Source organism: Meles meles, chromosome 13 (assembly GCF_922984935.1).
Source record: "Meles meles chromosome 13, mMelMel3.1 paternal haplotype, whole genome shotgun sequence".
Taxonomy (NCBI): Eukaryota; Metazoa; Chordata; class Mammalia; order Carnivora; family Mustelidae; genus Meles; species Meles meles.
The window spans coordinates 37,208,288-37,221,353 of record NC_060078.1 but is presented as its reverse complement, the minus strand read 5'-3'; the positions used below and the strand labels follow the sequence as shown (position 1 = coordinate 37,221,353).

At 45.1% G+C, this 13,066-nt stretch overlaps 1 protein-coding gene across 29 annotated transcripts in view; it reads left to right on the top strand.

The window, feature by feature from the left end:
• The window catches only part of KCNMA1 (potassium calcium-activated channel subfamily M alpha 1), a 730,062-nt gene that overhangs the window by 420,697 nt on the left and 296,299 nt on the right, over positions 1 to 13,066 (top strand). For all 29 annotated transcript variants that reach the window (XM_046026770.1, XM_046026771.1, XM_046026772.1 and 26 more), the window contains exons 4-5: positions 5,972 to 6,065; positions 6,958 to 7,069. In XM_046026770.1, the coding sequence (XP_045882726.1) occupies positions 5,972 to 6,065; positions 6,958 to 7,069 (206 nt within the window). The remainder of the gene's footprint in view (positions 1 to 5,971; positions 6,066 to 6,957; positions 7,070 to 13,066) is intronic.

Below are 13,066 nucleotides of genomic sequence, written 5' to 3'. Positions count from 1 at the left end.
CTTATGTTTCTTTTACCTCTCCAAGGATGTTGCAGTTCTTCTGGAGAAGAAGTCTCCTTTCCGGTGTGGCAGAAAGTCTGTTGGGTCTCGGCCTGAACCATTCCAATTAGCTACATGATTTTGTGTGGGTTTCTGAGACTCTGCTTCTCAGAAGTCTGCAAAACGGGGATTACAGCAAACGGTCTGCTTTATTTTTTTTTTTAATTTTATTTATTTATTTGACAGATAGAGATCACAAGTAGGGAGAGAGGCAGGCAGAGAGAGAGAGAGAGAGAGAGGAGGAAGCAGGCTCCCCGCCAAGCAGAGAGCCCGACGCGGGACTCGATCCCAGGACCCCGAGATCATGACCTGAGCTGAAGGCAGCAGCTTAAACCACTGAGCCACCCAGGCGCCCCAACGGTCTGCTTTATTTTGCCAGGTTGTAAGGACCAAATGCAATAGTACGCTCAAGCTCTATACAATTATCAGGTGGTATTATATTGGATTAGAGGAGAACCAACATTTTAAGTTCAGAATTCCTCGCTCCTAATGCTACAGAGATTCAGAGATGGGGGAGGTCAGTGAGGGCATGAGTAATTTACTGAGCTCTCTCTGCCTTTCAGTTGGCTTTGAAGGTTGCCTGAGGTTTGAACACAAAGAGGAGGGAGCATTTGAAGAGGCCACAGCAAAAGCATAGAATTTAGAATTAGGAATGTGTGGGTCACATTCATGAGATAAGGAAGGTACCAGCTCATAATAGCAAAGTGCTTGGCGAGGAGCAGATGGTAGAAAATAAAATAGGACATGTAGTGAGGTTGGGTTTCAGAGGTTCATCACAGCCAGGGTTAGAGCTGATGTCTGAGGCAGGAGGGAGCCATGATGGCAGATGAATGACATCTTTTAATTAAATTAATCTGACAACATTGCAGAGGTGAGACTAGGAGAAGAGTCTGGAATCATCAGACTTACTGTATTGATTCATGTCTGTGGTGCTGTGGACCTGCACTCTGGTGGTCTATAATCCTGGTGGGAATTGAGAAGGCTCCGTCCAATTTAAAAAGCGACTAGCCACAAGAGCGAAGAGAATTCAAATGTTGGAAATTATTTCACAAAGTGCTATCTTGTTCCTCAGTTAAGTCCCTTCCCTCTCCTGTGGTTATTTATTAAATCATCTCAGATATGTGCTGCTGTTGATGTCCCTAAACTGCTTAACATTTTGTGATCTCTTATAAATGATGGTCTCTGTAACCTCTCCCCATCTGTACCTCATTTTTCTTGTTAATGTTAAACTAAAAATGTGCTCCTCAGGCACTCTGTTAATTAGAATCTCGTTGGTGAAGCTCGCATAATGGTGTGGTAATTACTTCTCTGTATCATCTTAATTCCCCCCACCTTGTTCCCACCTGAAAGTGAAAATACCTGTTCAACCTCTTGATCTCGGCAATTAGTTAAGTGGTATGCAGCTGGTTATCTGGGGGGGTGGGTGTTCAGGTCTGAATGGGAATCTTCTCGAGTAACTACACCTGTAATTAGTGTGTAGTTGCAAGAAAGTTCTTCTGGAATAGTGGTTCTCAAAGTTTGGTGCCCAGACAAGCAGCAGTATCTCGGAAACTGTTAGAAATGTAAATTCCCAGGGCTCCTCCCCAGCCCTACTGAATCAGAAACTCTGGAAGGGACCTGTTGGTGTTTTAATAAGCCATCCAGGTATATGCTAAAGTTTGAGAACCACTGTCCTGGAGAAATATCTTCACTAGGTTGAGCAGCCAGACCCAGGAGTCAGGAAAACAGACTTTCAGGGAACACCAGGGGAGTTTAGAGGCTGAGAAGAGAGGGCACTTACTACCCTCTTGGAGATGATGCAGGTATCCAGAGGAGCAACTGCTGGAAGTGAGATTTTTTTCCTTCTTAGTGCCTGCCCCTTGAAGGAAAACCTGGCTAGCCATTGCTTGTCCTGGGCTTTGGAAAGACAAGGTCTTAAGTCAGTTTCAAGAAGGACGATTGGATCTTCCCACTCAAGGGTCTTCATTGGATATTGTATTGTTAAATAGATGAAGAAAGAGATGTTTGCCATTCTGGATCCTTTTCCTCTATAGACAACTAAATAATAAAGATATGCTTACTGGGTGACCAAGAGGAAATAAGACGACTCTCCTACACTCAACATTTAAACCATATACAGCTCTTGATTGAGGTTCTTTTGAAGGTGTCCCAATCATAGAGTCCTGGTGAAAACACTAACCTTGCCTAAGGTTTTAGTATCACCTTTGACCCATGGACTGTGGGAGTCGAAGAATGAGGAGTCCATCAGCTTACCAACCAACTTGTATCCTCTCATTGGGAAGTTATTAGTTGAACCAGGAACAATTTAGGGAAAGTTCATTTACTACTACAAGGATCCCTATTTCAGTTCTTAAAACTCCACTTTTTTTTTTTCTATTGGCAACCTGTAGCCACACACAGCCTATTCTGATGTGGGCATGCCTCGTAGCAATGGCGATCCAAATTTAAGTGTGTACTTTGGAGTCACCATTTTTTTGTGTTAAAAAAAAAAAAGGATTTCTTTTCTTTTTTTTTTTTTTTAAAGATTTTATTTATTTATTTGACAGAGAGAGATCACAAGTAGGCAGAGAGGCAAGCAGAGAGAGTGAGAGGGAAGCAGGCTCCCTGCCGAGCAGAGAGCCCGATGCGGGACTCGATCCCAGGACCCTGAGATCATGACCTGAGCCGAAGGCAGTGGCCTAAACCACTGAGCCACCCAGGCGCCCCCGGATTTCTTTTCTATCTCTTGAAACTTCTGTATCCAGACAAGGAACTCTACTGTACAAGAGAAGGAAGAGGAGTTTGTATTTCATTTTCTGTCCTACAATGAGCATTAATCATTAAGATAATAACCTCTTTGGGAGGAAAATAAATTCTGGCTGATATGGCCAGCCCTTTTATTGTCGAATTATGTATATATATTTTTTATAAGATCGGTCGACTTCTCTGTGGGTTGTTTCCATTCAGGGAATGAAATGATGTGGCTTTAGAATCTCTGCTCTGGGGTCTCTGATTGTGTGAGTCTGTGAACTGCAGGCACTCAGAGGCTTTATCTCAGAGGGGGTCCTAATAAACAGTTCTACTGCCACTTGAGAAAACTAGGCAGGACATTTCTCCTTGGACTCTCGTGGCAAGCGGGAAAGAGCTAAAAGGGATAGAAAACAGATTTCCCCCATCACTCGGGTCCTACCTGGGTCGCAGAGGCTGGGCCTCTTTTATCCCAGAGTTTTCTGCTCTTTGTCTTTTCCGTCTTAGCAGAGTGTACTGGTGTCATTGGCAAGCTTCAGCCAGAGGACAAGCTGCTCGTTTTTCAGCCCAAAGTCTAGGACTCAAGGAATACTATGAAACAGTGATTAAATCAATTCAAACTTTTTGAAAGAAGTACTAAGGAAAAGGTGTGATATATTTGCAGCACTGTTCTCTGTAAATCAGGGGTGCTGTTGAGGTATATTTTTTTCAACACAGTGTCCTTTAGCAGAAAGCCCTCTCTTGCTGCCTTTGAGTATGGGCAGTATAAGAGGGAACAGTGGAAATGACAGGGAAGACAAGGATCAATGGAAAGAAGTTGCTACAGCCTGATTCCTTATGCTCTTTTGAACATATGCTTCTGTTTATGCTGAACCACAATATCCTCAATGGCATTCAGCTAACATCTTTCCTCCCACTATCCCATTCCCCTCCACAGCCTAGCAAATGTTTTACCTATTAGATGCATTTTAAGTTTGCTACCAAATGAACCACAAAGGCCATGGAATTGGTGAAAGCTAGGAAATTCACAGGACCCCCCAATATATCACCAATAACTATTGTGTGGGCAGTAGTAAGGTTATTATTTGCCCTTGGTGAAGTGAAAGTGGGTTTTCCAAAAATAGACTTAGAAATCAAGACTTTCTCTCTGTCCCTTTGACTATGACTGTCCATCTTGATGAATATGAATTTAAATGCGCATTCAAGTCACTACTGGTACAAGTAAAAACATGAGAGCAGCATTTACCAACAGAGCTTCCTGTCCTCACTCTCTTGATCACTCTCTTACACACACACGCACACACACACACACACACACACACACAACATCCGTTCTTCAGTAACCCATCATACCAGCGGCGTATGTAGCACAGAGATGCATTGTCTCTTCATCCCTTGGAATCTGTAGTGAATTTCTGGTCAACGTAGTTCATGTACTTCTTGTCACTGTGACTAGAGTAGCTAAGAATTCTGACACCTGTGGACCTTGTGGGTCTTGTTTTTGACATGAAACAAAACACTATCCTGGCTTGGGGATTGCAGAAGTGTCTCTTATTAACTCTAGGTCTCGATTTTCCTTTTTTCATTTAAAGCAATACCCAAGTAGGGGAGGAGGCAAAGAGTAGTGGTTTAGCTTTTGGGCTCCTGACTTCTTCCAGCATAGGACGAAGCAAATTCCATGCTGCCTTCCCTCCCACTTCGCCACCTTAGCGAAAACCTAGGGGTTGTCATTTCCTTTATAAAAGAAATGTTTTTCAGCATTTGCTTTTTCTTCAGTCTGCTTAGTTGGTAAATGCAAATTTAGATGCCCCCCCTCCCCATGCTTGTCTGGAGGTTTTCCCACCAATTTGTGATGTAGGAGATGACAAAGGGCATGTTTGACTTGTTCTAGAGATGAAGAATGGATAAGTCCAGTGCATGTAATATGATTGGAGAGCCCCATAGACCGACCCACCATACCTCTATGTGGGCCCTGCATTCCCATACTGCACAGATTCCTGCCTGTTGAACAACCAAGCATTGTCCTCGCAGAAGTACAACTATACTAACTGGTATTGCATATAGCGATTTCCAAAGTGGTGGTACTCGGAAATCCTCCATCCTGCACTTCTCAGGCTAGCCCCCTCCTGGCCCAAAGGTCTACGTTGCTTTCCTTCCAGGGAAAGTATTTTGCTTCTCCCCGTACTCCCTCCCCTTTCCCTCACCTCACCTTCTTTATGTTTCTGGCCTGGAGTGGTACCATTTGCTTACTGATAACAGTCTACTATGAATTTTCATCCACAGCTTTGAGATGCTTATGAGGCTTTCCTGCTTCCCACCCAGCCCCAAACTTGGGACTTTGCACACACTGATCCTCTGATCAGTTTGACGCGGGAAAGCACACGGAAGCCATGTACCAGTTTGTATAGTAGTACCTTTTTGAACTGTCTACTCTTGAACAAAGCAGGGTGTGCTGGGGGTTTGCGTTGGCTGCTTGACACACACAAAGCCAATTAACTTGCATGCCAAAAAAAAAAAGAAAGAAAGAAAGAAAAAAATTAACCCTTAGAGTACTGCTTCAACATTTTGGTTTAATGGTCTTGAACTTACCAGTTGGGCAATGCTTCTTTCTCCAGATCAGAGCGCTATACATCAAGTCTGTACTTAGTTTAGCCAGAACGTCAACCAGGATCCTCTCCTCCACAGCTTTCCTGAGATGCTCCTGGGTCCTTTATTATTCATCAGCCAAGAGGTCTCAAACACAGCCGCTGTGTTTAACTGAAAATGGGTTCTACTTCCAATGTGCTAGAGGGTGTGAGGGACTGTTTGGAGCTTTGGTATGTGTCCTCTGAAAGAAAGAAGTCAGTTCTTTAAGGGTTAATGTGAAATTAAGGACTTTGATGGTCTCTCCTGCTTGTCCTTCCTCCAAGGTATCTGCATGATCCTTTTAAGATTCTCAGCTCAACTGTTGAATGATAATAAAAATAATTTATATATATATGAATATATAATTACAAAAACAGAAGAACAAAAGACTGAATGGTTGAATGGAAAGACCCCTTGGCCATGCTTGCTTGATTATCACAGAGGGTAGAAAGACCAAATGCTTTAAGTCGATGAAGATTCATTTTGTCCTCTACCCCGAACTCCGGTACTACACAGTATGTGTAAGACGTGACGATATTTTTCATTTACCTCTTGCTTTTTTCTTCTTCCTGTCTAATAGCCCAATAGAATCCTGCCAGAATTTCTACAAAGATTTCACATTACAGATCGACATGGCTTTCAACGTGTTCTTCCTTCTCTACTTTGGCCTGCGGGTAAGTCTGATCCCCACAACTCTGTCACCATGGGGCTGCTTGTACTCAGGGGCCGTGCCCTGCCGGCCTCCGCTCTTGCAGAGATGAAGCCTGGTGTTTCCAGGGGGGCCAACAGACCTGTGTTCTTATTTTCAGTGTCTGAGAGAGCTTTTTCCTTAACTTCACATTTTCAGAGGTACATGTGAAAATCTTGTTCCAAGGAGGAGAAACAGGGATTGACAGAGCTAATATGTCTCTCCTAGCTGAATGTCTCTCTTTTCTCTAAATACAAATGTATTATTGTCTCAAATGGAAGAAAAAAGAAACTTCTTTTTTTTTAAAAAAAAGTTCTTATTTTAAAATATAATTTTAAGAATATAATTCTTAAAATTATATTTATCGAGGCTCACTTAGTTGAATCCTGAGGGAACAGCTGTGAGGCTTGAATCGAGGCAGGAGATCGGTAGCATTCAGGGACTTGGAGGATTTGTAGTAGAGCCCGTCTATGAGGGGAGCTGTACAGAATGTGTATTACGGGGATTGTGTGTACACGTGTGTGCATGCTTGTGTGTGGGCATGGATGAGTACATACATGCTTTACTTAAAGTTCTGTTTCCATTAGAGTCTAGTGAAGGTGACCACTCAGATTTTCCTATAATGCTGCTGAAAAGCACAGGAAAACCGATTGCCTAATATTTCTCCAAGGTTAACAGAGTCTACAGTCACTCTCTAGAAAACACCGTATAACCGAATTCTCAGACAGAAATAGCCTGTGATTGGTATAGCTATGAGAAGGACAGAACATCTCCCTCCAGGCCCCGGTGAAAACCCAAAACATAGCCTTTGGCAAAAGCATATACTTAGAATGCCAGCGTCGTGCCTCTCATATTTTTCTCCATTTCTCTCTCCCCAGTTTATTGCAGCCAATGATAAGCTGTGGTTCTGGCTGGAAGTGAACTCGGTGGTAGATTTCTTCACAGTCCCCCCAGTGTTTGTGTCTGTGTACTTAAACAGAAGCTGGCTTGGTAAGTCAACCTCTCTGCCCCTCTTCCCTCTGGTTTCCGAGCTGCGGTAGATCAGAGGCCGGGGCCGTCCCCACAGAGGAAAGTTTTGTGTATTCATGTGCACGCCTCTTGAAGTTATGGGAGTTGGTGGTGACATTTCTCCTTGGAACACTTGCCCCGGAAGATGGGCCCAGTTAGGGCTTCAGGAAAGGCAATTTTATCATAGTGGAAACCTCGTGGTCACACTGTCCCAGTCAGGACCTCTGCCTCCGTGGGTCAGTCATTTTCGTTCATCCTGCAGTTAGGACTGAACATAGAAGCCCATGGAGACGAGGCCCCCTTTCCAGAAGCTGCTCCAGGTGCCCAGAAGGCCTGCCTGCCAAACTTAGCTTCTCTCTGCTTCTTAGTTTTATGTAGAGTGTGTCCTGCCTGGTTTATTTATGGCTGTGAGTTCCTCTGTGGGGCAGGGTAGCGTCAAGCATCCTGAGCCACCTCTCCTTGAAGGAGATGGAGCCCCCTTCCTGTGGTAAAGGGTGAGTTTTGCTGGTGCTCTGTTCACATCTCATTTGCTGTATCTGCTCGGCAAGTCACTTCCTGTTGGTTCCTGGCAGGTCACTTCCTGCCTTAGGATCAGGACACTTGGATGGGAGAAGTAACTAGCTCAAACGATGGTCACGACAGCTGGAGGCAGAGAGAGGCATCTTCGAGCTCCTCTTGGTTGCCCTGAATAGTTCTCTCATAGTGTTCCTGCTACTGCAGGTCTATAGGGGGAAAAGGGAGGCTGAAATGAGATCCAGTGGATTGTTTCTGGGTTCCTTCCATCTTTGAATTTAGAAATTTTTTGTCTGAATTTTTTTTCAAAGTAATATATATTATTATAGTCAGCATAAACATTTAAAGAGGTATGAAGAAAATAGCAATCATGTCTTCCCCCTGCACGCATCCCTGCCTTCTCCCTGGGATGCTCAGTGTTAACAGACTTCCACCTTTCCTTCCTGTCCCTTTGTCCCAGACACGGATGCACACAGCCGTGTTGGAGAGAGGTGGTGGTCTTCATCCAAATAAGCATATCCATCCTGTTACACTGCAGTTGGGTTTTCTCACAAACTAATAAATGATGGGTGTCCCTTCAGCTCTCTAAGAATTCATTTTATTAGAGTTACACAAAATTCTACAAATTGGTGTATCACGGTTCATGGTGCCATAACCCTAAGGATGGACCACCTGATTTTTTTTCCTTTTTGTGCTGTAAACAGTAGTTTCATAAACATCCTCATGCACATATCTGTGATAGTTCTGTTTCTCTAGATGCTTCCCCGTTCCTGGAAGAGGAAATACTGGATCAGAGAATGCATACATTTTAGTTTGTACAGATATTGATGGCTCATTTTTCAAAAATGTTGTGCCAAGATCTGCTTCCACTAGCAATATGTTTTTGATGTCCTTGCTAGCTCTGTGAATTTATTACATGCCTAGTGTCAAGTATTTAAAAAAAGAAGCACCCTTTCTGTGTGATGTATACAGTAATCACATATGCACATATCGGTGTGTATCTGTGTGTGTATCCCATAAAGATTCTATTTTCTACTAGTTTTTGCATTAGAATTCTATTCATCATTCGCTCAGTGGAAAAGTTTGCCTCCTTGATTTGAGGCGTGCTTACTTAGACTGGGTTTTCCAGCCGGCACGATGGGACCGTCAGAGCCACTCACAAATCAGAGAAGCGTCCTGACAGGGACCTGCATGTGTCCTGGTGCTGAGGGTCCCAACTACCGCAGCTTGGCTCTTAACTGGCTTTGTGACCTGGGGAGCTCACTTTCCTTCATTCAGCCTGTTGTTTTTCGGCTCTAAAATAGCGGGTTAGGTTAGACGATTTGATTTCTCAGGTACTTTCAGCTCAGAATGCCTCTAAGACTCTTGCATTGTTCATGGGAAGTTTGGGATCTAGGTTGTGGGGAAGGACTGGGAAGTGAGTGAAATCAAATCATCCACTTTTTGAGTCAAAATTATGTATGGGCTGTAAACGGAGCTCAACCTAGACCCTCCTGTTGCAAAGAGTAGACACGTAAGCATGTGCACCCACGTGCGTGCCCACGCCCTGAAAAACGACAGACGGATAAGAAAAAGGACAGGGGAAGAGGGAAGAAGAGAGTAAGAGAGAGGGAGGGAGGGAAGGAAGGAAGAAAGGGAATCTGCCTTTTCTTCCCGCCCGTGTTCTGAGTACTGTGTGCCTTGCAACAACCAGTTTGCTCTTCTGGACCCTCACTTTTCCCTTCTGAAAAATGGGAAGTTTGGACTTAACGTACCTTCTAGTCTTCACACGATGTGAATCGGAATTTTACATCAGGGTCCATTCTCTCTTGGTCCCTCGTGGCCCTTCAGGTCTGGGTGGAGATACCCTTCCTGTGCAACCAGCGGCTCTCGCCCCGGATAAGGGTATGGAGCTGTCTCCTTGGGAGACTAAAAATGTCTTTGTGTGAGGGGAACTTGGGTGTTAAAAATTCACGACTTTTTGTGAATATGATTTAATCCTGATTTTTGGAGTTGCGTTCTTGTCTAGTGAAAATCCACCAGAGTGAATAGGAAAAAAGGAGAAGAAAAAGGAAAAGGAGGAGAAATGAGATACACTCTTGTATCCGCCGTGGTTGCTCTTCAAAAAACATGTTCCGGAACGTGCTTCAATTTGTTGAGTAATTGAACAGTATTTATTAAGCACTTACTATGCGACAGGCACTTTTCCAGATGATTAAGAAACAACAGTGAATAATGGGGCGCCTGGGTGGCTCAGTCGGTTGAGATCCAACTCTTGATTTTGGCTCAGGTCACGATCTCAGGATCCCAGGATCAAGCCCTGCGTTGGGCTCCACATTGGGGGTGGAGCCTGCTTAAGAGTCTCTCCCCCCGCCCCCCACTAAAAGAAAAAAAGAAGAAACAGCAGTGAATGCAATTGGCAGCATCCTACCCTGTGACATTGCAGTGGGGGAAGAACAGGAAAAAAATGAACCTAATAAATAAGCAAATTATATAGTCCATTAGGAAGCATAAGCGTGTTGAAACTGACAACAGACCAACAAACTTCTGGACTATGAAATAATAATAATAATAATGATAACAACAGCAGCAGCAGCAGCAGCAACAACAACAGGAAATAACCTTTCTCCTCTTATAGGAGAAGGCACCTTCAATGAAATACTTGCGGCTCTTTAGTAACTGAACCCCTTGGGTGAGATCCACAACGGGGCAGCCTGTCACAAAATAGAATTCAGTATAAAAATCTATCCAGGAGGCTCCCGTGTCTGATTTAATATACGGGTTATTACATCATGAAACAATTATTGTGCTGATGAGCTGCCAGAGGTAAAATGAACATTCCCACGAGGTATGGCGTATAAAGCAGAAGGAATAATCCCATTAAGTGGGGGCATTTCAGGAAGTGCTCCCCTCCTTCTGGAAGATGACAAGGTGCTCCCTTTACTGGCAGAGGTTTGGAGTACGATGAAGAAGCCGCCGTCTGTTCTCTTCTCCCCACACACCTGCTGAGCCCTGCGTGGCTGGATCCACGTGGGTGCAAAACCGAATGAGTGCCATGATCCCACCCTTATCTTCCCCAGGGCATATCACCTACCACACTTGGTTTCTTGTCATCATATCTGGTTGCATATTATATAGCATCGTATTCATGTACTTTATTGCATGTGTTATCTCAGTGCATCTGGCGGTGTAGTACCAATAACGGCTAATTCCAGTTCTCCTATGTGCTGGGCGCTCTGATAAGCCCCTCACACACATGAACTCCCTCAATTCTCAGAGCAAATCTGTGAGCTGGGAAACAGGCTCAGAGGTGTCCGTTCCTGTCCTGGGTCGCAGAGCCTAGGAGTGGCGGTGGTGGTTGGCCCGAGATTTGGTCCGACTTTATGTCCATATTCATGCTGCTCTTCTGCCTCTGTCCTCGCCCTTAAAAGATTGGGGGTTTTGAGGAACTCCCGGGTTGGGGTGACTGAGCAGGTTTTGCTCATTTCTGCTGGCACCTCTCCATCTCTCCTTACTCAGAGAGCTTCACTTCAGGCAGGCAGGGAGGGGAAGAGAGCTGAAGAACACACATCCTCATGCCTCCTCCTCTCCTTCCCACTCCTCCTTGCACACCTCCAGTTTCTTTCTTTCTTTCTTTCTTTTTTTAAAGATTTTATTTATTTATTTGACACAGAGAGATCACAAGTAGGCAGAGAGGCAGGCAGAGAGGGGGAAACAGGATCCCTGCTGAGCAGAGATCCTGATGCAGGGCTTGATCCCAGGACCCTGAGATCATGACCTGAGCTGAAGGCAGAGGTTTAACCCACTGAACCACCCAGGCGCCCCACCCACCTCCAGTTTCTTGAGTTGCTGCTAGGACCCAGGAAACACAGAGAGCTTGTGTGTGTCTCCTGAGTCCCAGGGTACCTGACCACCTTGGGGATCAGATCTGCTCTGAGAGAGAGGGAGAGACTAGGGGCGTCCACACATGCGGTCAGGAGAGCAGAATGGGTCAAGCCAAGCTCGGGAGTACTGCCTCGATTCACATCCGGGCTTGGCCAGTGGGTCGCTGTGAGCCAGGTCATTTTGCCGGTCTTCAACTCCGGTTTCCACCCGTCCAGTGAAGGGGGGGTAATAAGAGTAATTCCCTGTAGGGTTGCTGAGGGGATCCAGGGAGACAGAATCAGTGAAGGAGCCCTGCCCGTAGGACACGCTTCAGGACCATCCCGGGCTTGTCTTTCTAACCTACCTATCATATTTTAAAGCACCAAGGAAGAAAACAAACCAGAACGGAACCAAAAATAAGGCAGTGGGATGTGAGGACATCCACGTTGGCAGGCGGCAAGTCGGTGCTTATTTTAATTCCTGTTCCCACACGCCAGCTTATTCATTTTTGTTTCTCTCACAGAATCCTTACCCTACCTAACTAAAATAAATGTACCTTGAAATGAGAGATGTATTTTATTTTGAGACCAGAATAACATGCTCTGGGGAGAACTCCTCTGTCTGTCTCCTTCTTTGGTGAACTGTATCCTCGAGGTGGGTCAACGGGCTGTGCCTCCTTTGTGTATTTATTTATGTGGTTTCACTGAGGGTCATTTTGTGTGATTAAAAGAAGAGAGTAGAGAAAAAAATAATGACGCACTTACTGGCCACTCCTCTCCCCAGCTTTCATTGAGCGCCTGCTGTGTACTCGGCACTGAGATGAGGGGAGCATGTCTGGCCACCTTCTTTCCTGGTCTTGCTATGATTTCCACCATTGTCTCTCTTCTCTGACTCATGAAATCAGGGGACGGTAAGGAGCCCCAGACCTTGAACCCAGGGTGGAAAAACTGTAAACTGTAAACCTACCTGCTCTTCCAGCCCATGTTAGGTGTCAGTGCCTTCGGCAAACAGTACTACAAAGTAGAAAACGCTCCTAAAAAATAGAAAAATGAGTTAGTGCCCAGCCACAGGGCAATTAAAATGAATGAAGATATCTGCTTATAAATATATGCCAGGCACAGTTCCTTTGTGTGTCAAAAGATGATAAAAACAGGTCTGTAAAAAAAAAAAGGAAGAAGGAAAAGTACAGGTCCTTAAAAACAACAATAACAACAAGAAAGGGACAAACATAGTTCCTGTTTGAGACCGAGGTTTGAATCTAGATTTGGAACCAAAATAAACATGCACGCAGCAACAGCAGGTAACACTGCCCGCTGTATAATTAAGTCCCAAATTGCCAGGTACAGGCTGTCAGGGCCTTGGGAGTTCACAGGAGAAAGAGCTTATGTGGGCGGAGGAACGTGAGGAGGCTTCGGCAAGATGCTGGCGCAGCCCATGGTGGGCGCGGCGGCCGGAGCCCGAGGGCCGGAGCCGGGGGGCCGTGCGCACTCCTCGGGGGAGAGGAGACCAACCTACCCTGGGTGAAGGATGGCAGGTGCCCACCAATGATAACGCCGTCCTAAATGAGAAAGCGCCCTTCCTTGTGCCGGGCATCAGCCCCACACCCTACAGGATGGATCTATT